The 24,354-nt window shown below is 44.5% G+C and overlaps 1 protein-coding gene across 2 annotated transcripts; it reads left to right on the forward strand.

Annotated features, from left to right (window-relative positions):
* The first annotated feature begins 413 nt into the window (after positions 1 to 413).
* Positions 414 to 6,888, forward strand: LOC125517481 (putative UPF0481 protein At3g02645). Of its 2 annotated transcripts, none has more exons than XM_087527182.1 (2): positions 414 to 1,027; positions 5,465 to 6,888. In XM_087527182.1, the coding sequence occupies exons 1-2, from the start codon at positions 639 to 641 to the stop codon at positions 6,771 to 6,773; spliced, it is 1,698 nt and encodes a 565-aa protein (XP_087383308.1). In that variant the 5' UTR covers positions 414 to 638; the 3' UTR covers positions 6,774 to 6,888. The 2 variants fall into 2 exon arrangements, with proteins under 2 accessions (XP_087383308.1, XP_087383309.1); XM_087527183.1 differs by lacking the exon at positions 414 to 1,027 and adding an exon at positions 1,037 to 2,379.
* The last annotated feature ends 17,466 nt before the right edge of the window (positions 6,889 to 24,354 follow it).

Consider the following 24,354-nt stretch of genomic DNA (forward strand, 5'->3'; position numbering starts at 1 on the left):
AATAATCAGGGCTCCATTGTCGCAAAAAAAAAAATCATGGCTCCATTGAGCTGCACCAACTGGGCGCGTACGTCCGACCGAGATATGCTCATGGCACCATCATTCCCCGACACCCACCACGTACAAAACGTTTGTTTAACACGACGACATTCATGACGTGATGCCCACGCGCATGCGGCCAACACGCACGTACGCATAAGAAGAAGCTCATCCATCGTCTGGCATTAAAATTCCCCGGTCTCTGGCGCGCGTTTCTTCTAAATTCACTCGGTGACGACGACCCTACTAATCTACTTCCGCGCATGTTTCACGATAGCTGTTGATTAGCTTGGTTTTAACTCATGATTACGCACACAACCACCCACCCACTTGCATGCATACTCTATATAGCACCCAACTAACCCAGAAGCACAGTCCATGATGCCCTATTGACCTAGTTAACTCTCCATCAAGTTAGAAGCCATTGGAGGCAACCAGCTCACATGCATGCTACATACAGCTCGGATCGGATCAATTCGGATCGTGCAAGAAGCTAGCTAGCACCAAGTAGCTACTAACGACTAAGCTCAGCTAAGCTAAGCTAGGGGAGGAGAAAAGAGCAGAGCAGAGATCTAGATCGGCGAGCGCTAGCTAGCTCGATGGCGTTGGCGCAGCTGCAGGCGCAGGCGCGGTTCGTGGGGGTGGCTGCCACGAACGCCGGCGTGGAGCTGGAGCTGGACGACCACCAGTCGCGGTGGGTGAGCCAGGTGCGGCGGCGGATGGAGGCCGGGGCGGAGGAGCTGGGCGCCGTGGCCAAGGTCTTCGACGTGCCGCGGCTGCTGCGGGCGACCAAGCCCGAGGCGTACTCGCCGCAGCACTTCGCCCTGGGGCCCTACCACTACCAGCGGACTGAGCTCAGGGACATGGAGCGCTACAAGCTCGCCGCAGCCAAGCGCGCCGAGAAGCTCTTCACCGGCGACCGCAGGTTCGACGACCTCGTGCAAAAGTTTGTCAAGATGCAGGAGATGATCCGGACCCCCTACAACAGGTACCGTACGTATACTTTTTTTTTCCTTTTTCTTTTTATTAAACTGTACTAACGAGCTACTCGTCTCATTAAGGGTTGGCTCATTAAACTTGTGCTCGTTAAGACTCGACTCGTTAAGCTCGTTAAAATTAACAAGCAAAAAAATCTCTGATTGCTCTGTCCGTTCTAACCTCATTAAGCTCGCGAGCGCTCGTAAGTACTTGTTAACAAGAATTGGGATTGTCTCCCATGGGCTAGGTCGGATTGAGTAGATGGTATAGATATGTTGAGGTGCCAAAAAATGTTGCCACTTATAACAAAAAAAATGTGGTCTGTTGTATATCAGTGAGCTTAACGAGCTGTTCATAAAACTAGCTAGTCTCATTAAGCTTGTTAAGTTTAATGAGCTGAAACATGTGCTTTTTTTCTCATAAAAAAGTGAGCAGCAAGCTTAACGAACCAAGCTACCGAGCATTCATTAAGCTCGTGAGCTACAAGCTTTTGGTCCGGCCCTAATTATACACATCCATCTGCCTCATCTCTCTTAGGGGTTATCTTTTATAATCAAGCACTCGCCAAATTAATTCTCTGCGTTATTATTCTGTGTTATTTAAGAACCATGCATGAGTTTTAAACTTCACACATGAGTGCTATCTTCTCTTGTGCTGCCTGAAATTGAAATGCCAAGTGAGGGTCTACTTTTGCCTTGAATGTTTCTTAAAGGCATGCTGCTGAGAACTTGACAACGCAATGATAAGCACAGTAATTTGACATTTCCGGCAGGCGATCACAAAATCGGTGTCATGTAGCTTTCACGAAACACTTATCCTCAATGATATTCTGTAATCTAGCGTTGTACTATTTGATAGGCAAATATAAAATAGGAACCTTTTTTTATATAGAGGATTGCAACTTGCACTCCCAAACAATAAAATAATAATAATAAAATACCATTCAAACTGACGACATGGACGTATACACAGACAGAACATAATACTTTCAATGTTTAACTAGCATTATCCAGTTACTTCTGCAAGCTAGCCACCCAAAAACAAAATGGCAGTGGCACCTTTTTTCGGAAAGTAGGTTAAACCTCCTGCCTGCATCATTACGATGCATACATTCATTTTATTAATAATTAATCAGAGTATTGAACAATTGCAACTATGATTGAATACTACAATATAAATGAAACAAACATCTACTACACTACTTTTTGCGCAACAACGTCTTCAAGAAGAAGTAATTAAGCGCCCTCGTGCCACCCTTGCCATATCCGGCCAAAAACGTCCAAGACAAGGATTTTTATCCTATTTGGCGAGACCAACCACTGAATGCCAACACACATGCAAGGAGACAACACTTTCAACAAGGTAATGACACAAGTTCATCGCTGCTGAGCCCAACCAATCAAGGCCAAAACAAGAGTTTTCACACCAGACATGAAACAATGTTCTAGCCATTATGTTGAAGACGGATCGTCCAATAATCATGCTAGCTTGTACTTTGCGCTAGGCCGGGATGTCACTAGCCGATCGATGGTAGATGTTCCCATCATTGACCACTGCCCCAACCGTAGGTGGTCGCTCCTGACTCAGTGTGAATGTTGTCACAGCCACTCCACACCTACATCGTTTACCAAATCTATGACTATCATCATCTCATTAGGATTCTAGATGTTTATATTTGTTTCAGTTTCTTCAATCTAATGCACTATGTTTAGTCAATCAATAAAATCAAACTGAGGCAGCCGTATATAGTTGCAACATCTATCAAATTTTTGAATCATGATCTCATTAGGATTCTTGATTTTTGTGTTTATTTCAGTTTCTTCAATCTGATGCACCATGCTTGTCAATAACTCGGATAGCCTATTAATTTTTTTGACTTGTTCCATGAACCTAATAACGTAAACCACATTGCAGTTTTTTTAGCATGGTCGTAATTTTACCTCTGAGCTTTGTTCTGTTTTCATTGCAATTTTTTTTGTTTCATATTGATTTTCTGGGAGTCTTGTGAACCTATAAGAGAGGTAAGATATCATTGCAAGCTTTATACATAAGCAACAAATTATATGCAAGATAAACGCAAGAAATTATTTGTGTGCTAGCAAGGTAAATACAACAACTAAAACGACGAGCAACTGATTTAGTTAAATTCATAACTAGAAATAGAACCAAGTAAAGTGGTTAGTTAAATTCATGAAGAAAACATTCCCAATGCTCTGGTTGAAAAAAAATGTTGTTCCAAAATGACTAATTTTAAAAGCAATTTGGAATGTTGATTTTGTTATTTTTACCTAGACCTCCATGAACGTGATTTGGAATCACAAAAAAATTTGCAATGAGGAAGGAAACTAAGCAATGTTTGCCTTCAAAAGAAAATTGAAAAACTTTTGAATTTTTTTATTTGTTTCGATTTTACTATTTATGAAGGAGCATTTGAGTTGGGATTTTTTTTTGGCGAGAGTACTTCAAAGGTGCATCTTATTTTCATAGAAGGCGGCAAAAGTCTTGAACTCGGGATTCCTTCCTTGCGTCCGTCTCTTTCCAGCCACTGCATGACCAAAGAAGCGTGCATTCATTGGATCCATATTCCATATTGCATGGGTGAATGCGGGCATGGATTTTTTCTAACGCATGCGTGCCCAACGCATATCTCTTCCACACATCTAGCATGCACGTCAAATCAACATGCAGGCAGGTCCCACAAAGATTCCCTGTATTCTAGTGTATATGAGTTTTTCTTGTGACATTCTCTCTCCCCCGTATTGCATATACATCTAGCGTCAAATCAACACCAGACTGGCACAAGGAATCTCTTTGTTTCCACTGTACAATTTCAATTTTAAACTACAGCTACGCGAGAGACAGATGGGCTTCGATGGCTAATGGACCATTAAATTACATGCTTAATGAATGATTAATCGTGTGTCTAACTATCTGTGATTAATAGTTTATTGTCAGAAACTTATTGTCAGAAAAAAACCAATGAAATTAGTTACTGGATAATAACAAGGGAATTTTTAGATGGGTGTCGAGAACTCTATTTGAAATCCCACAGAACTTAATAAAATACAAAGTAATTATTAGCCATGGCAAAGTTTTCTCTAAAGTTCTTTTGATTTTTATGGCAAAGTTCGGATACCGTGTTAACAAAGTCACCTCCTGTTCAATAAAAATCTTCAACTGAGCAACAAAGAACTTTATGTTGACCGTCCAAGAACTTGACTTAGACAATTAAAGAAAGTCCTTCGGATTTTTTGATAAAGTTCTTCTGAAAATATTCATGTATTGTTAGTATGATTCTTGAGAAATATTTGCAAACTAAATTATTATGTTTCATGTACAAAACTAAGGCAATAATAATTACAGTGACCAAACAGTTCAGAGATAGCATTAGAAAAAGGTCCTCGTTTCTTCCACTAGTTCAGGTAACGATTACAAGATACACATTCAGATCAATAAAAAATTTCCTGAGTATGGAGAGGGACAAAACAAGTGCAGTCTTCTATCCCAAAACTGCAGGAGAGGAAACAGAATAAGATCAATCAATATTCCTAAACTTGCTGAATGAAAAATACATCGGATAGAAGCCACTATCGCACGCGAACCCAGATGCATCTGAAAAGATTGAGAAAAGAATAAAAATCTTGTTTAAGAAAAAACAAGGAGAGGAATCACTGCTACCTAAACTTTTCAAGGAAGACGACGGGGAAGATGAGGAGGAGCTCTAGACTCCTCACTGTGCCTTGCCGCCGAGCCGCTGGACTCTAGATCTGGCCACAACCGAACTGCTCACGGTGGTGATGATGCTGCTCGTGGTTCGTTGATGCCCAACATCCTCTCACCACCTCCCACCATGGCGATGAGGCAGCCACGCTGCTCCATCTTACCTCGATGGCGGATCTGGCGAAAGAGGCAGCAGGGCGTGGGCGGAGGACAATCGACTACCCGTGAGAAGCACGTCTCAGGAGAGGGAAGGGGGCCATGGAGGAGGAGTAACCCGGCGATGCGTGGCCATGGCGAGGGAGGAGGGAGCCGGCGGCGAGCCGGATTCGACAGACACAGGATGGGGAACGAGAGAGAGAAGGAATGAGGTATGGGGAACGGCCGAACGAGAGAGATACGATGTGACCTGTATTCCTGCCGTCGTGCCGCGTATAGCGCTGAGAAAATAAGAATATGGGTTGTTGGGTGGAATCAGGTGGGGCATGCTCGTGTGGATCCACATGATACAGCGACGAAGACGATTCGAGTTGCGCGCGCAACCAGTTAGGCATAGACATATTCGGGTGAATGCTTCCCTGCATGCATGCGTGAAACAGATACATGCGTGCATTCTTTATATGTTTAGCATTATTGATGTTTTATTAAGGCAAAAGCGCGTTCAATATAAGATGTCATGAAAGTTAATACTATCACTGATCATGTATACGTACAAATACAATGAATGTAGGTTCCTTGAGTTGAATGGGCAGACGCTGGCATGGATGATGGCCATCGACACGTGCTTCCTCCTCGACTTCCTCGAGAGCTACCACGTCGACGGGGCCACCGACATGGTGTCCTCCGCCACCAACTGGATCAACGCCATGGTGCGCGACGCCATGATGCTCGAGAACCAGATCCCGCTCTTCCTCTTCGCGGGCGCGCTCCAGCTCCGCCACGCCTCCGAGGAGGCCGCCGCCGACGCCATGCACGCCGTCCTGGACCGCTTCATCAGGGAGGTGTGCCCCATCAAGACCACCGCGCTTGCCATCGCCGGCGACATCGCCAAGCACGCGCACCTGCTGGAGCTCCTCTACCACTTTCTCGTGCCCGCCTCGGCCGTCTTCGCGGAGGACGCCGCGGAGCTCCCGCCGCTGGTCCCAGAGGAGGTTCTCTCCCTCGACGCGCTCGCGCAGCAGATTCCGGACTACGACAAGGTGAAGCAGGCGTGCATGCAGGTGTCCAGCTTGGACGTGGCGCCTGTGCGGTTCATCAAGAAGAACCTCATCTCCAAGCCGATGAGCGCGGCTTCGAGCCTCCCGGGGATGATCATGCGCAAGGTGCCGCTGCTGTCGGCGATGGCGCCGCTGCTCGGGAAGTTCATGGCTTCGACGGACGTCGAGGCGCGGCTCAAGGGCGTGAACTTGTCCACCATAATCAACTCGCCGCTGGCGCAGGAGATCATGATCCCGTCGGTGGCGCAGCTGGCCGCGTGCGGCGTGCGGTTCATGCCGGCTCCAGAGGGCATGGCAGGGATCGGCTTCGACGCGGCCACGGCGACGCTGACCCTGCCGGTCCTCCACCTCGACAGCAACACGGAGGTGATCCTCCGCAACCTGGTGGCATACGAGACGGCCGCCGTGCGCGGGCCGCTCGTGCTGGCGCGGTACACGGAGCTGATGAACGGCATCATCGACACCCCCAAGGACGTGAAGATCTTGAGAGAGTGTGGGATCATCTTCAACACCATGAAGAGCGACAAGGAGGCCGCGGACATGTGGAACGGGATGTGCCGGGCAGTGCGGCCGAGCAAGGTGCCGCTGCTGGACAGCGTGATCAGGGACGTCAACGCGCACCGGAACCGGAGGGCGGCCGTGAAAGCGAGAAGGTTTCTCAAGCGCTACGTGTTCAGGTCGTGGAGGCTGCTCACGCTGCTCGCCGCCGTCGTGCTGCTGCTCATGACGGCGCTGCAGACATTCTGCACCGTCTACGACTGCAAGCGCTGGTTCGGCGGCATACTGGAACTGCCGCAGATAACGCCCGGAGGAGGGCAGTAGCATGCATGTGTGTACAATACATTGCAGTAGGTTGCACATGTGACTATATATATTCAGTAAATCAGTGGTTCTATATCATCAGTACTGAGATAGTGAAAACGAATACTTTCTGCTACGCACTGTAGTTAAGATAATTTGAATGGCCGAAAATTGTTTTCCTCGTGAAAGGCGTCACTAATAAGGAAATGCTTATAGATAGAAATTTAATAGTAGCGTTGGTTATAGGCACAACGCTACTGATACTTAGTAGTAGCGCTGTTTGACACCGAACGCTACAAGTACAACAATAGCAGTAGCGATGGGACCTTTTGCAGCGCTACTGCTAAGTAGTCCCATGGCCACCTGCAGGTACTACACATAGTAGTAGCGGTCGGCTGGAACCAGCGCTACTACTAGAGACATAGCAGTAGCACTGGGCCACCAGCCAACCTCTACCGCTAAGTCTATACGGTGGGCTGAACTTAGCAGTAGCGCTTGTGACGAACCAACGCTACTGCTAATGCTACCTTATCCTCTTCCCCCGCCGGCCCGATCACTCTCACTCTCACACTCTCATCGTCCAACCCCCGTTGTCGCTGCCCGCTGCCGTCGTCGCGCCGCCGCCGCCGCCCACTATTGTCGTCGCCGCCTCTTCCTTCCTCATCGGTAAGCCGCCTCCCTCCTTCCCTCCTCCTGCTCTCTCCTTTCTCCTCCTCTCCTCCCTCCTTCCCTCTTGCTCTCTCCTTTCTTCTCCCTCCTCTCCCTCCTCGGTCGGCCGCCCTCCTCCTCTCTCTCCTTCCTTCCTCCCCCTCCTCCTCCTCTCTCTCCTCCCTCCCTCCTCCCTCCTACCTCCCTCCTCCCTCTGTTCTTGTAGATTGTAGGTTCTTTTTTAATGTTTTTCAAATAGAATAGAATGTAGATAGATGGATGGACGGACGGATGGATGGATGTTAGGGCTAGAACTAGGGTATTTTTAGTAAATGTATAGGTCTTTTCAATTTTTAGGGTTAGAACAAGGTATTTTTAGTAAATGTTAGGGCTAGAACTAGGATGTTTTTAGTAAGTGTTTAATAGAAATAGTTTATTTAGGAAGTGGTTAATAGAACTAGTTTATTTATAGTAAGTAGTTAATAGAACTAGTTTATTTATAATAAGTGGTTAATAGAACTAATTTATTTATAGTAAGTGCTTAATAGACTAGTGAATAGGTTTTTTGAATATACAAAAGTTTTATTAATAGAAAATTTTAGTAATATAACTTTTTAGGTATAGAAAATTTTCAATTATAGAAATCTATTGAAATGCTATATGAGAAATTTTTAGGTATCAAATTTAATAAGAAAAATTTTTAGTAAGAAAATTTAGGTATAGAAATTTTTTGTAATTTTGTTTTTCAATATAGAAATGTATTGGAAAATTTAATTATTTTTATGTCATAATCACTTTGTCATCAAAGAATGCTATATGAGATTTGATGATCTAAAATTTTACTCGGTGGAATATGCAGGCTTTGTAGAGTCGTGTCTCCTTGGAGTGAACGTCATCTGAGCTACCTCTACTTCCTCTACACCCGAGTCGGTGAGCTAAAATTCCACCTCCTCCTTCTGTACTCCTCAGTGTTGAATAGAGTACAACTAGGGTATTTAGTTATGCTTCTTAACCAAATGAAATGTTCAGGTTATAAGATATATTGAAATGTTTTTGTCAATATTGAACCATTGAAATGCATCGTTGTATGTGTATGGACATCTTTGTATCGCAGGGAGAATCCGAGTGGCCTATGTTTTGCCGGAGTGTTGATTCATTTCCGTTCTGGCAAATTTCAGGCGCTCGATATGTCCTATTTTAGCAAAGGTCATGCCGGATTTTTCGATGAATTTAAGCATGACTTGTGCTAGAATATGTAGGAAATATCAAGTGCTCCGGATTTTCTAGAAAGAGAATTAAACGACATTTCGAGTTGACTTTAAGTCTGTCGGGGCTCCATACATGACAGTCAAAAAATCTGTGAGGGAGAGTCTCCACCATATATGAGAGAAGAAGAATGCTGACTGTTGTCGTGGGGGTCTCTTCTCCTTCTTCTCTTTGTGCTAGACCTTTGTTATGCACTAGGGAAAGAAGGAGTAGTGACCATCATCGACGGTCGAAAAATCGGTGAGGGAGTGTCCATCATATATGAGAGAAGAAGAAAGCCGATTGTTGTCATAGGGGTCGCTTCTCCTTCTTTTCCTTGTGCTAGATATTTGTAATACACTAGGGAAAGGAGGAGTAGCGACCATCACCGACGATCGCAATATCAGAGAGGGAGTGCCCACCATATACGTGAGATGAGAGCTTAGGAAGAAAGACTCGACAAACCTAAAGTCAACCTGTTGCATATTGAGTAATAGTGATCTATGTTTGAGTTTCCTGATAGTTGCCTTCGATCGATTTTCAATTAATGTTTCAACTATGAACATAGGAAATGTCTGACGACGAAAGGGAATTCATTATGTGCGAATACTGCAAAGACGAGCGTGACCTGTGCGACAGGACTCACCTAGTTGGTGAGCATCATGTTAGATGAGAACTTCGAAGTGGATACAGTAAGTCACAATGACAAGTCTTTTTTCGTAATTAAGCATGACTTCTACTACTTTGGCTTCAACTTATAATTTTAATTTTTTACTATTCTATTAGTGTATCCCGTGCCATGCAAGAATTTATGTCTTGGATAAGATCGGTTTCAGTACTATGGAAAGTATGGAGGTAAAGAGAGTTCACTTGAGGATCGAGTATGGTTATACTTTTGCCGTAAAATTATACAATGCAGACACCTACTCCTATTTTGAATGCAAAAATTGGAGAGCACTATGCAAGGCTTATGCATTTGAGCCTAATATGCTTATCACTTTTGATATTTGTTCGAAAGATGAAATTGAAGGTAATATCGACATCTGGGTCGATGTGCAGACGCCTCCAGTTCTATCATTATGTGAGTTTTTCAACCATATTTGTTAAGTAATTTATATTGTCAATTTAAAAATAATTGACAACTAATTTCTATTGACAGCTTATTTCCATTTAAGCAAACATGTCCGGCGCTTGGTAGACAGCACCTACTACTCTTCCGGGGTTGAACTAAACTGCGAGGAGATAAGTCATTATGTTTCATGGCTTGAGGATCTTGATACTGTCAAGACAGGTTATTTTCCTGGACTTCGAAATATTAGTACTCAAAACGTGTGACCACTACGGTCACATTATTTAGGAAAGATGGTAAGATTTTTACTATTTGTCCTCAGTGCATCTTTTGCATACATTTTTTAAGCTAAACTTCATTGCTAAGTATGCTATTATGATGTTCTTCAACAGGGACTCCTGATGAATGTTGTGCCTCGTTGGATAGAGCCTAAAGGTCGCGTGACAATGGTTAGCTTACGGCCAAGACATCCTACATTACACAGCGTGAATTCATGATTTCTCAAAGCGAGCAAGTCTTAATAGTCAAAGATTGGAACAAAATTGCAAAGAATTGTAGCAGAGAAGTACTAGGGGCAGCAACCAAAAGTGCAACCCACAATTAGGAGACAGGTTCATCTGCATTCTTTAATATGATGAAGCAGGAGTGCTACACATGTTTTATGCTATTTAACCTGAGAGAGAGCAGCAAGAGTGATTAGCTAGCTAAAATGAGTTTGAAGATGATGATGTGTGCTACACTAGGACTATGATGATTAAATAGCTAGTATTGACGATAATGACTATGATGATTATTATTAACTAGTGTTGGTGGTGATTAGATAGTACACTATGACTATGATGATTAAATAGTGTTGGTGGTAATGACTGATGATTATTAGCTAGTGTTGTTGGTGATGATATAATGCAAGAGTTTTTATATTAATATCACGATGATGTTGATCATGATAGAATGTGGATTAGGTCCAAGTATTTCACCTACTGTTGTATATATTGTATATAAAACCAATACAAATACAGCAAAAATAAGCTGCATTTTTAAAAATACAGGAAAAATAAGCAGTAGCGCTTTTTCAAAAGAAACGCTACTGGTACTTACTATTATCAGTAGCGCTTTTCCCTACCAAGCGCTATTGCTAATTTGGTATAGCAGTAGCGCTGCAAAACCAGCGCTACTGCTACCAGTTAGCTGTAGCGCCTTACTGATAGAACTTGTACAAGTGCTACTAGTAGCTATAAAACCAGCGCTACTACTAGAGTTTTCCTTAGTAGTGTGCACTTGCGTTTATATCTAGTTGTCTAGTGTCACCAATCCAGAAACGTGGCAATTTCATCACATCTCTTTTTGTGCCAACTAGAATGATTAATCTCTTCTTATTATTAGATTTCGTAAGAAAAATCTTTATTAAACCAAACATAAAAACTTATTTCTAGTTTGCTTCCTGGCAGCTATTATAGTTGTTGTATGGCAACTTCCAGGGGAAAAACTCTAGAATGAGTTTGCACACACTCATTTACCACAATGTAGATGGCATTTAAAAAAAAATTCTCCATGTCTACATCACACACACTTTTTTTAGAACTTGCCATCATGACGAAAACAAACAAATATCTTAAATTGTCATGTGAAACATCATAAACAATTTTTGTTGTATGGATTTTCCCATTTTTAAAGGTGACCCAGGAAAATGGAGTCCCGCGGGGTGAGTCCGCCGCCCACTACCCCTGACGGCAAACCCATTCGCCGGCGGGTCGGTGGGAGGTTTTGGGCGCTCGCGGGAGATTCAGATTGTGAAGATGAAGATGAAGACGCCGACCCTCGAGGTTCACCGGAGGCGCCGTCGCCGACACCGTTGGACACCTTGTGCGAGGTGCTCGGGGTGGGGTACTCGGAGGAGGTCCTTGCGGGCCTTGTCGACACGGCCGTACCAGACGGAGATCCGGCAAGGGAAGGGTTATGTGCGGTGGAGACCGTATGAAAGGGCATTTCCCTACTTTATGTTTTGGATGATGATGACAACCCTTTGTGGTCTAAACGTGTGCTATATGTTTCAGGTTCTCGATGCTTAGGCTTACATCGGATTGCTATTACCTCTCGAAGGAAAAGATCGAAGACGTGTCCTCTACGGTTTTATTTTCTTTGGTCGTAGAGTACCCGTACTATCAAGAGGGAATCCTCATTAGGAAGCTCTGGGGGAATCAGTTCACGTACACTTTTCTCACCCTCTCTTTGCCTTCCTTCGGTGTGTGTGAGTGAGAGAGTTTTCCTTGCCTCTTCCCCTCTTTTCTTTTCTGCTCACTGTTTCTGCCCAGCGGTTGTACCGCTCTCTGAAGCGGTTGTACCGCTGGGTCTTGTCGCTCACCAGCTGTGCTCGAGCGGTTGCACCGCTGCCTCTGGGCGATGGTACCGCCACCATGCTCTGCAACAGCTAGGGCGGTGGTTCCGTCCATGCACCGCTCAAGTACCGCTCTCGCTTCTGGTTTGATGCGGTTCTTGGGCGGTAGTGGCCCGGTTGGTCCGGTCGTTCCACGATGACCGGTACCACCGGTGGTCCGAGCGGTTCTTCCGCTCAGGACTTAGCCACCCAAGAGCTCAAGGCCATACGGTTGTTCCGGCCAGGCACCGCTCAAGTACCGGTCAAGCTCCTGTTTTGATGCGGTGATTGTGTAGTGGCCAGGCGGTTAGTCCGGTTATTTTTCTTAGCCGATACTACCGCCCCCTTGGTCCGGTTGTACGGCTTGGTAGGGTTCTGCAGATACACCGTGAGTCCCGGTTGTACCGGGGCGAGGACCGGTTGTACCGCTGTAGTGCTAAATTCGCAGTAACGGTTGGAAATTGAGGGTGACTATATAAGGGAGCTTCTCCCACCTTCCTCTCCTACCTTTGACCTCTCTCACTCCACCATTGATACCCTTCAAGCTCTCTTGCCCGATCTCTCTCTCTAGCCACTCAAACTTATTGATTTGCTAGGGATTGAAGGAGGAGACCTAGATCTACACTTTCACCAAAGGATATTTGGTTCCCCCATACTTTCTTGTGTGGATTTTGTTACTCTTGGGTGTTTGAGCACCCTAGACGGTTGAGGTCACCTCGGAGCCATATTCCATTGTGGTGAAGCTTCGTGGTTTTGTTGGGAGCCTCCAATTAAGTTGTGGAGAGAGCCCCAACCTTGTTTGTAAAGGTTCGGTAGCCGCCTTCAAAGGCACCAATAGTGGAATCACGGCATCTCGCATTGTGTGAGGGTGTGAGGAGAATACGGTGGCCCTAGTGGCTTCTTGGGGAGCATTGTGCCTCCACACCGCTCCAACGGAGACGTACTTCCTCTCAAAGGGAAGGAACTTCGGTAACACATCCTCGTCTCCACCGTCTCCACTCTTGGTTATCTCGTGCCTTTATTTAAGCAAGCTTACTTGTTTCATATCTCTTGCTTGCTTGTGTACCTATCCTCGTTGCATCATATAGGTTGCTCACCTAGTTGCATTTCTAGACAACCTATTTTGATGCAAAGTTTAACTTGTTAAAGAAAAGCAAAAAAATTGTTAGTTGCCTATTCACCCCCCCTCTAGTCAACCATATCGATCCTTTCAATTGGTATCAGAGCCTCGTCTCTTTATTAAGGACTTTACCATCCAAAGAGTATGGTTGATACCGTAGACGGTGTGGAGGAACACTTCGGTGTGAATCCGATCTCGTCTATGGGAGATGGGGCAACTTCGGTCTCTCGTGAGGATTTCAATGTGGCCTTGAAGACATTGAAAACCTCCATGACGACCGAAGTCGAAAGCATGTTTACTAAATTTCTTGAGGGGCTTAAACTATCCACCGCACCGTTGAAAGTGGGTGATCCCGCCAACAAGGTGACGGATGCTATCCCCGACAAGGGGGAAGCTAGTAGTGAAAAGGCTCCTTCTTCTAGTGGCAAGAATGGCATCGGCATCTTTGCCCATGTGGAACCACCACTTGTTTATGGTGGACCGGTTCCTTCCACTCATTTGAATCATGCCGGTCCTCCCCCTAAGATTGTGAAAAATGAGGATTTTGATTCTTGGGTTTATCGCTTTAAACGTCATTTAAATCATGTGAACACTAACCTTTGGAGAATCATTGAAGAAGGTTTCTATCCACATGATCCAAGCAACTTCACTCCTCGAGAAGCCGCGGACAATCAATTCAATGAGAATGCTCTCTTCATCATTCAAGATGCTATTCCACCCGAAGACCTACCTCATCTTCGTCCTTTCGCCTTGGCCAAAGATGCATGGCATTGTGTCGTGTCTCTCTACCGGGGAAGCGCAAGCATTCAACGCTCCAACTATGAAGTGGTACAAGATGAGGCCGATGAGTTTGCAATGAAGGAAGATGAAGAACCTCGTGAGCTCTATTGGAGAGTAACCAAACTCGCGGTCTCACTACGAGATCACGGGAGCAAGGACACGGATGACAATTGGATCAAGCGCAAATTCCTCAAGGCAATGATGCCCTATCACAAGGCCATGTCCTCCGTCATTCGTCAAAGACCGGACTTCCACACTTTGACCTCAAGCGAAGTGTTGGATGAGTTTGTGGCCATGAACATTTTGGACAAGACCGCCGACAATGCGGTGCTCCATTCTCAACGGGCAAAGAAGCCTAACCTTGCATTGAAGGCCAAGCTCATAGTGGAAGACGGAGAAGAGGAAGAAGAGGAGAGCAACCCCGAAGATACGAAGTATGCATATCATGAACACATGGCACTTGCTTCAAGGCAATTTTGGAGCAAGAAAAACTCAAGGCCAAACTTTAGCAAAAACAACTCGAGTGGTACAAGGGGTAAGCAACGTGTAAGGTGTAGCGACCAGACCTCAAACAGTCTGATCTCTGTGCTTCGGTGTCATCCCTGGATCAGTAATGCTGACACCACACAGTACTCGGAGGATTTATAGCAGAGTAGCAATCACACACTTATTACATCGAGTGTCTTGACAGAGAACTTATTACAATAAACATGGCTTAAGGCCATCTAGTGACGATAACAGCGGAAGGCTTGGAAGATAAGTGAGTCCATCAACTCCAACGGCATCACTGAGTATAGAACCACGACCTAAAACTCCTTAATCGTCGTCTGAAAAGTCTGCAACATTAACGTTGCAGCCCGAAAACGGGTCAACACATGGAATATGCTGGCAAGGTAACACATAGAGAATAATGGAATGCAACAGCTATACTATATGCATATTTGGCTGGTGGAAAGCTCTATGGTTACAGTTTTTGCGTAAAGCCAATTTTTCCCTACTTCAAAGGAATAAAATTAATTACTATCATGGTGGTTATGAAACATTGAGAATGGTTGACAGCATTCTCAATCCCAATTAAGTAACATCATTAAAACCCATCATAATTAATTTAGGGTAACATGTTGAGATTCACATGAAAATCCAGGTACTAGATGCTCAAGATGTCCATAACCGGGGACACGGCTAATCATGATTAGTTTATTACACTCTGCAGAGGTTTGCGCACTTTTCCCCACAAGACTCGATCGCCTCCGTTTGGTTTCTCGCACTGCAGGGTGTTTGAGAAGACGGATGACCGAGACACAGTCTTTCAGAAGCGCTAGCACCTTACGACGGGTAGACCGGTACACCTACTTTCCCCTACATCTGCTAGTCTACCACTGTAAGAGTTCGCACAACTTAGCCAACTATGCCAGAGCCCATAATGGCTTGTGGCTGCACACGGAAGTTTCTAGTATGAATAATCTCATGATCCCTTTGAGCCTGGGTGGCGGTCCAAATAAAAACAGGCAAGTCCTGGTAACCCCAGGTGCCTCAATCCACCCAGATGTGTGTTAGGTTGCCACCTTAGATAAACCCTTAATTATCAATCTCACATCTGTCATGGATTTCACTCACCCAATCCACGTCTACTAGCATAGCATGGCATAATAAGCAAACGTAGAAGTAACTCCCAAAGGTTTGATAATAAACAGGTAATAGGTACTACCTCATCTACTTCCCATCCCACAATTTAATTAAATCCTACTCATGCAATGTGTGAGGTTTGATCTAATGCAAGAAAACTGGGTTGTGGAAAAGGTATGATCAAAGTGTTACTTGCCTTGCTGATGATCCGCGTAACCTAGAGATTCAACGTAACAGGCGGCGCACTCCGGGTATTCTATCGCAGATAAACAACAAGCATACAATAAGTATTCATCTAAGGCACAGGTAAAACTCAAATAGAAGATCTAACCAGAAAGTTCAACTTAAGAACCCTGGTTGGCAAAAAGAATCAAATCGAACGAAGCGAAAGAAATCAAACGGCGAAAGAAAACAACTTCGTTCTAGTAATCTGGATCTAGGGCAAATTTTACAGTAGCAAAAACTTGTTTAAGTTGATTATTCGGAAAGAGGGTTTCGAGACGAAACTCCAGGCGCTTGAATCGCCTGATTCCGATAAACGAGCGAAAAGTTATACTAAAACGAAAATCGGATCAGAAATCGCGATCAGAAAATAACCGCGGAAAAATCCGACGAAAAAGACAAACGACGAACAGAATTTTTTTTTTTAAAAAAAACTGCACGGAAAACGAGGCGGCGGCGAACCTCGAAAGGCGCGCACTCCGGCGGTGGCGGCAGCCTGGGGCTAGGGTTAGGGTTCGGTTCGGTGGGCTGGCTCTCTCCCTCGGGCGCTATATAAAGGCCCCCGGTCGGCGGTGTCCAGGCCGAATATGGCCCGTAGTCGGTTTGCGTTTTTTTTTAAAAAAATTCGCTCGGAAGAAAAATAAAAAGAAATACTAAACGGACTCCAAAAATCACGAAATAAATTTTGCCGGGTTCCTAAAATCAAGCCCGATAAAGTGAACATTTATCTGGGCCCAAACTACAACTTTGGAAAACGCGCATTTTTCCTAAATTCAAATAAAAATATCGAAAAACTCCGAAATAAATCTTATTTGATTTTTTTATTAAATCCTCATTATTTCTACATTTTGGGAAAGTCATTTTATTCCCTCTCTCATATTTTTGAAATAGAAATAATTGATGATAAAATAAATAAAATCAAATGATCCTGTTTACATAATTTGAGAAAACTCAAATATGTAAATAACGAAATCCCCAACTCTCTCCGTGGGTCCTTGAGTTGCTTAGGATTTTCTAGGATCAAAACCCAAAAGCAAAATAAAATATGATATGCATGATGACCTAATGTATAACATTTCAAATTGAAAATTTGGGATGTTACAAACCTAACCCCCTTAAGATGAATCTCGCCCTCGAGATTCGGGTTGGCTAGAAAATAGGTGAGGGTGGTCTTTGAGCAAATCTTCCTCTCGCTCCCGGGTGGCTTCATCCTCCGTGTGGTGGCTCCACTGAACTTTGCAAAACTTGATAACCTTGCTACGAGTAACTCGGCTGGCAAACTCGAGAATCTTGACTGGTTTCTCCTCATAGGTCAAATTGTTATCCAACTGAATTGCTTCCAATGACACTGTGTCTCTCAAGGGTATGTCAACCATCTCCGCGTGACACTTCTTCAACTGAGAAACATGAAACACATCATGCACTCCGGCCAATCCTTCTGGTAATTCCAACTTGTAAGCTACTTCTCCCTTACGCTCCAAAACTCGATATGGCCCTATAAATCGTGGCGCTAACTTCCCCTTAACTCCAAAGCGCTTAATCCCTCGAAGTGGGGATACTCGAAGATAAACTCTGTCTCCAACTTCGTAAACTGTCTCCTTGCGTTTAGAATCTGCGTAGCTCTTCTGCCTGGACCGGGCTACCTTGAGCCTATCGTGAATCAACTTCACCTTCCGTTCAGACTCTTTAATCAGATATGGTCCAAACAACTGGCGGTCTCCAACTTCGTCCCATGACAACGGTGTCCTGCACCTCCTTCCGTACAAAGCTTCGAAAGGGGCCATCTTCAAACTGGTCTGATAGCTATTATTGTAAGAAAACTCTACATATGGCAAATTATCGTCCCAACTAGATCCATAATCTAGCGCACAAGCTCTCAGCATATCTTCCAAAATCTGATTGACTCTCTCAGTCTGTCCATCTGTCTGCGGATGAAAAGCTGTACTAAATTCTAGCCTGGTACCCAAAGTCTCATGCAACTGCTTCCAGAACTCTGAGGTAAACTGGGTTCCTCTATCCGATACGATACTCCTCGGAACTCCATGCAAACATACGATCCTGGTCATGTATATCTTTGCCAACTTAGCACTGGTGTAAGTGGTCTTTACTGGGATGAAATGAGCTACTTTCGTCAATCGATCGACTACAACCCAAATCGAGTCATAGCCTGAACGAGTCCTTGGCAATCCCGTGATAAAATCCATGCCTAGCTTATCCCACTTCCTTTCGGGTATCGGCAATGGTTGCAACAATCCTGCTGGCTTCTGATGCTCTGCCTTTACTCTCTGACATACGTCACAAACTGCTACATACTCCACAATATCCTTCTTCATTCCGGTCCACCAGAAAATATCCTTCAAATCCAAATACATCTTGGTATTTCCTGGGTGAATCGAATACGGTGAATCATGTGCCTCTTGCAGAATCAACTTTTTGATCTCCGGGTCATGGGGCACATAAACACGGTCTTCAAACCATAGGGTGTCGTGCTCATCCTCACGAAATCCTTTAGCTTTTCCTTTGCTCAGTTTGTCCTTTATAGCGGCAATCTCTTTGTCAGTTTTCTGAGCTTCTCTGATTCTATCCATCAGGGTTGACTGAATCTCTAGTGCTGCTACATAACCTCTCGGAACTATTTCCAAACATAGTTCACAGAGATTTTCTACTAACTCCTTGGGTATTTCTCCCGTCATTACTCTATTGACATGACTCTTACGACTTAATGCATCAGCTACTCCATTAGCTTTTCCGGGATGATAATGCAATCTCATATCATAATCCTTGATGAGCTCCAACCATCTCCTTTGTCTGAGATTCAACTCCTTCTGCATGAAAATGTACTTCAAACTCTTATGATCCGTGTACACCTCACAATGATTTCCGATGAGGAAATGTCTCCATGTCTTCAATGCATACACTACGGCTGCTAACTCCAAATCATGCGTAGCATAATTCAATTCATGGGGCTTCAGTTGTCGTGAAGCATACGAAACAACTCTTCCTTCCTGCATAAGCACTGCTCCAAGTCCTCGACGTGAAGTGTCGCAATACACCTCATAATCCTTGGTTTGATCTGGCAAAATCAATACTGGTGAGGTAACCAAACGGTTCTTCAACTCCTGGAAACTAGCCTCACACTCCTCAGTCCATTTGAACTTGGTATCCTTCTTCAGCAACTCTGTCATAGGCTTTGCAATCTTTGAGAAATTCTCAATAAATCTCCGGTAATATCCTGCGAGTCCAAGAAAACTTCGGATCTCTCCAACTGTTGTTGGTGCTTCCCACTTGGTCACGGTTTCAACTTTAGCGGGATCTACGGCTATACCTTCTCCAGATATAACGTGTCCGAGGAATCCTACTTCCTTCAACCAAAACTCACATTTGCTGAATTTGGCATATAACTGATGTTCTCTGAGCTTTCCAAGTACCAAACGCAAATGCTCCTTATGCTCCTCTTCATTCTTCGAATATACCAGGATATCATCAATGAACACTACGACGAACTTATCCAAAAACTCCATAAACACTTTGTTCATCATGTTCATAAAATAGGCAGGCGCGTTAGTCAGTCCAAATGACATAACGGTATACTCATACAGCCCATACCTGGTGGTAAAAGCTGTCTTAGGTATATCCTGTTCTCGAATCTTCAACTGGTGGTATCCTGATCGCAAATCGATCTTGGAAAGCACTTTAGCTCCTTGCAATCGATCAAACAGATCGTTGATCATTGGTAGTGGGTACTTGTTCTTGATCGTTACTTCATTCAATCCTCGATAATCAACAACCATCCTTAACGATCCATCCTTCTTCTCCACTAGAAGTACTGGTGAACCCCAAGGCGAAGAACTTGGGCGAATATATCCCTTATCCAGTAACTCCTTAATCTGCTTCTTAATTTCCACCAAATCTTTTGCTGGCATCCTATATGGTCTCTTTGATATTGGCCCAGTGCCTGGCAAAAGCTCAATCAAAAACTCAATGTCTCTATCCGGTGGCATGCCTGGCAACTCTTCAGGAAATACATCAGGAAAATCCTTTACCACTGGTACTTCCTCTTGCACAACTCCCGATAAAGAATTTACTTGTGTCCTATTTGGCGTATGTCGGGATACATACTTGATCCTTCTTCCTTCTGGCGTTGTGAGAAAAATTGTCTTACTAGCGCAATCGATGTTTCCCCCGTACATCGACAGCCAATCCATACCAAGTATCACATCCAGACCTTGGGATTCCAAAATAATTAAGTCCGTTGGGAAAACATGCCTTCCTATGCTTAATGGCACTTGAAAACATCCTTGTTTGGCCATGTACTCCGCTCCTGGTGAGCTTACTAGCATAGGTGTTTTAAGAATCCTAGTGGGCAAACTATACTTTTCCACAAATCCCCTTGATATGAATGAATGCGATGCACCAGTATCAAAAAGAACGAGTGCAGTAAATGACTTAACCAAAAACTTACCTATTACTGCATCGGGCTGAGCTCAACCTCCTCCACATTAACGTGGTTCACCTGTCCCCTATTGAAAGGGTTCGGCTTCTTTCCAGAACTTCCATTTCCGTTTTGTCCTTCAGGACAATCATTTGCATAATGTCCGGACTTCGAACACTTATAGCAAGTGACATGGCTCAAATCCTTCTTGGCTGGGGTTGATGGGGTGCTGCGGTTCTGTCCATTACTTCCTCCATTCCCATTACCATTCTTGGTGCCATTGTGATTGTGCGAGCTACCTACTCCATGGGTATGCTGAAAATGTCCTCCTGGTCTAGGGGTAAAACGAGGCTTCTGCTGAGCTCCTGAATTATACTTTCCTTGTCCATACTTCCTCTTGCGGTTCTCAATTTGCTGCTGCTTCCCTTCAATCATAAGAGCACGATCTACCAACTCCTGGTAGTTGTTGAAGGTGGCTACCATCAACTGCATACTCAACTCATCATTCAATCCTTCCAGGAATTTCTCCTGCTTAGCTGCATCCATAGCAACGTCATCTGGGGCATAACGTGCTAGCTTACTAAACTCCTCCACATACTGGCCAACTGTCTGTCCTGCTTGGCGCAAGTTACGAAACTCACGCTTCTTCATGGCCATTGCTCCTGCTGAAACATGGGCAGTACGAAAAGCTTGCTGAAACTGGTCCCATGTGACAGTGTCGACTGGGAAGGTGGCTGTGAAATTCTCCCACCAAGATGCTGTGGGTCCTTCTAACTGATGTGCGGCAAACTTAACCTTCTCCACTTCTGTGCATCCTGCTGTGGTCAACTCCCTAGCTATCTTGCGGAGCCAATCATCTGCTACTATCGGCTCGGTGCTACTGGAAAACACCGGCGGATTCAGCCTAAGAAAACGGGCTAAGTGGTCAACATGTGGTGGTGGTGGTGGGTTGTTGTTGTTGTTCCCCTGATTCTGATTCTGAACTAGCAACTGCATCAAGGTGTTCTGCTGCTGGATCAACTGGGTGAGCTCCGGCGGAAAGGAAAATCCGGGGTCACGTCTCGGAGGCATCTGAGGGTTTAGAAAAGATGAGATATAAGAATAGAGGGGGTCTAAAGGGAAAACACTACCCATATGCACATGAGGCAAAAGCACACAATTCACTTCAATCAATCAAACAAGACATACAATCGATCTAACTATCGCAAAAGTGCTCGGACTACTATATTTACATGGTGGACTACTACTACTGATGAGGTGGTCTACTAGAAATATTCTACGGTTGTAGACTCCATGATATCTGCTCCTGCTTCATCAACATAGTCATCATCGCTACTATCTTGTTCCGAGTCGGTGGCGTCAATGATGATGTAGTCCTCCGGGCTAATCTCCTTGGGTTCCTCGTCTTCATCTACTGGTGTCGGGCCTCCCATAAATATTCCAATCTTCTTGATCAGATCGTCATTCTTCTCCACCAATACTTCAATTTCTTCTTCATAATCTTCGCGTGTAGCCTTGAGTTCTTCCTCTAGTTCCCTAATTCTAGTCTTAGCCTTCTTCAGATCTATCATGTCGGCGCACATCTGATTCTCCTGTCGTCGAATGTGCTGGTTTAACTCCTGAATAAAAGCTGCAATTGATCTATCCTTCCTGGTGCTGATCATCTCCCAGTGTTCATCTCGGCGCCCACAAATCTGGTAGATAGTATCCTTAAGATCCTTGCGGTAGACTTCTCCAATGCGTCCCATGGCAATGTGAGCTGCCATGCTCTTTCCTAGACTCCAAGTTGGTGCATCAAAAGAAAACTCTATGGGCTCAGTGACTGGCATGAACGCCCTTCCTGGAACTTGAACTTGAATCATCCAGCGCTCTTCTTCAGGTAAAGTGGCGTTGTAGGTTCCCGTGAAGCTTGGTACTCCTATGTTCAGGTATCTAGTGACTTCCTTCAAGTGGCGTCCAAAGGGTGTATCTTCATCCGGTTGTGTGAACTTATTCCTTGCATCCGCCATCCTAAAGAGTAGAAAAGATGAGAAGTCAGAAGAGAAGAGAGTGATCTAGGTCTTTAACTTAGTGGTCGTGTCCTACAGTCAGCGTGTGCTCTGATACCATCTCTATAGCGACCAGACCTCAAACAGTCTGATCTCTGTGCTCCGGTGTCATCCCTGGATCAGTAATGCTGACACCACACAGTACTCGGAGGATTTATAGCACAGTAGCAATCACACACTTATTACATCGAGTGTCTCGAGAGAGAACTTATTACAATAAACATGGCTTAAGGCCATCTAGTGACGATAACAGCGGAAGGCTTGGAAGATAAGTGAGTCCATCAACTCCAACGGCATCATTGAGTATAGAACCACGACCTAAAACTCCTTAATCGTCGTCTGAAAAGTCTGCAACATTAACGTTGCAGCCCGAAAACAGGTCAGCACATGGAATATGCTGGCAAGGTAACACATAGAGAATAATGGAATGCAACAGCTATACTATATGCATATTTGGCTGGTGGAAAGCTCTATGGTTACAGTTTTTGCGTAAAGCCAATTTTTCCCTACTTCAAAGGAATAAAATTAATTACTATCATGGTGGTTGTGAAACACTGAGAATGGTTGACAGCATTCTCAATCCCAATTAAGTAACATCATTAAAACCCATCATAATTAATTTAGGGTAACATGTTGAGATTCACATGAAAATCCAGGTACTAGATACTCAAGATGTCCATAACCGGGGACACGGCTAATCATGATTAGTTTATTACACTCTGCAGAGGTTTGTGCACTTTTCCCCACAAGACTAGATCGCCTCCGTTTGGTTTCTCGCACTGCAGGGTGTTTAAGAAGACGGATGACCGAGACACAGTCTTTCAGAAGCGCTAGCACCTTACGACGGGTAGACCGGTACACCTACTTTCCCCTACATATGCTAGTCTACCACTGTAAGAGTTCGCACAACTTAGTCAACTATGCCAGAGCCCATAATGGCTTGTGGCTGCACACGGAAGTTTCTAGTATGAATAATCTCATGATCCCTTTGAGCCTGGGTGGCGGTCCAAATAAAAACAGGCAAGTCCTGGTAACCCCAGGTGCCTCAATCCACCCAGATGTGTGTTAGGTTGCCACCTTAGATAAACCCTTAATTATCAATCTCACATCTGTCATGGATTTCACTCACCCAATCCACGTCTACTAGCATAGCATGGCATAATAAGCAAACGTAGAAGTAACTCCCAAAGGTTTGATAATAAACAGGTAATAGGTACTACCTCATCTACTTCCCATCCCACAATTTAATTAGATCCTACTCATGCAATGTGTGAGGTTTGATCTAATGCAAGAAAACTGGGTTGTAGAAAAGGTATGATCAGAGTGTTACTTGCCTTGCTGATGATCCGCGTAACCTAGAGATACAACGTAACAGGCGGCGCACTCCGGGTATTCTATCGCAGACAAACAACAAGCATACAATAAGTATTCATCTAAGGCACAGGTAAAACTCAAATAGAAGATCTAACCAGAAAGTTCAACTTAAGAACCCTGGTTGGCAAAAAGAATCAAATCGAACGAAGCGAAAGAAATCAAACGGCGAAAGAAAACAACTTCGTTCTAGTAATCTGGATCTAGGGCAAATTTTACAGTAGCAAAAACTTGTTTAAGTTGATTATTCGGAAAGAGGGTTTCGAGACGAAACTCCAGGCGCTTGAATCGCCTGATTCCGATAAACGAGCGAAAAGTTATACTAAAACGAAAATCGGATCAGAAATCGCGATCAGAAAATAACCGCGGAAAAATCCGACGAAAAAGACAAACGACGAACAGAATTTTTTTTTTAAAAAAAAACTGCATGGAAAACGAGGCGGCGGCGAACCTCGAAAGGCGCGCACTCCGGCGGCGGCGGCGGCGGGCGGCGGCGGCCTGGGGCTAGGGTTAAGGTTCGGTTCGGTGGGCTGGCTCTCTCCCTCGGGCGCTATATAAAGGCCCCCGGTCGGCGGTGTCCAGGCCGAATACGGCCCGTAGTCGGTTCGCGTTTTTTTTTTAAAAATCAGCTCGGAAGAAAAATAAAAAAAATACTAAACGGACTCCA

Source organism: Triticum urartu, chromosome 6A (genome assembly GCF_056163025.1).
Source record: "Triticum urartu cultivar PI428250 chromosome 6A, HENAU_Tu73, whole genome shotgun sequence".
NCBI classification, from domain to species: domain Eukaryota; kingdom Viridiplantae; phylum Streptophyta; class Magnoliopsida; order Poales; family Poaceae; genus Triticum; species Triticum urartu.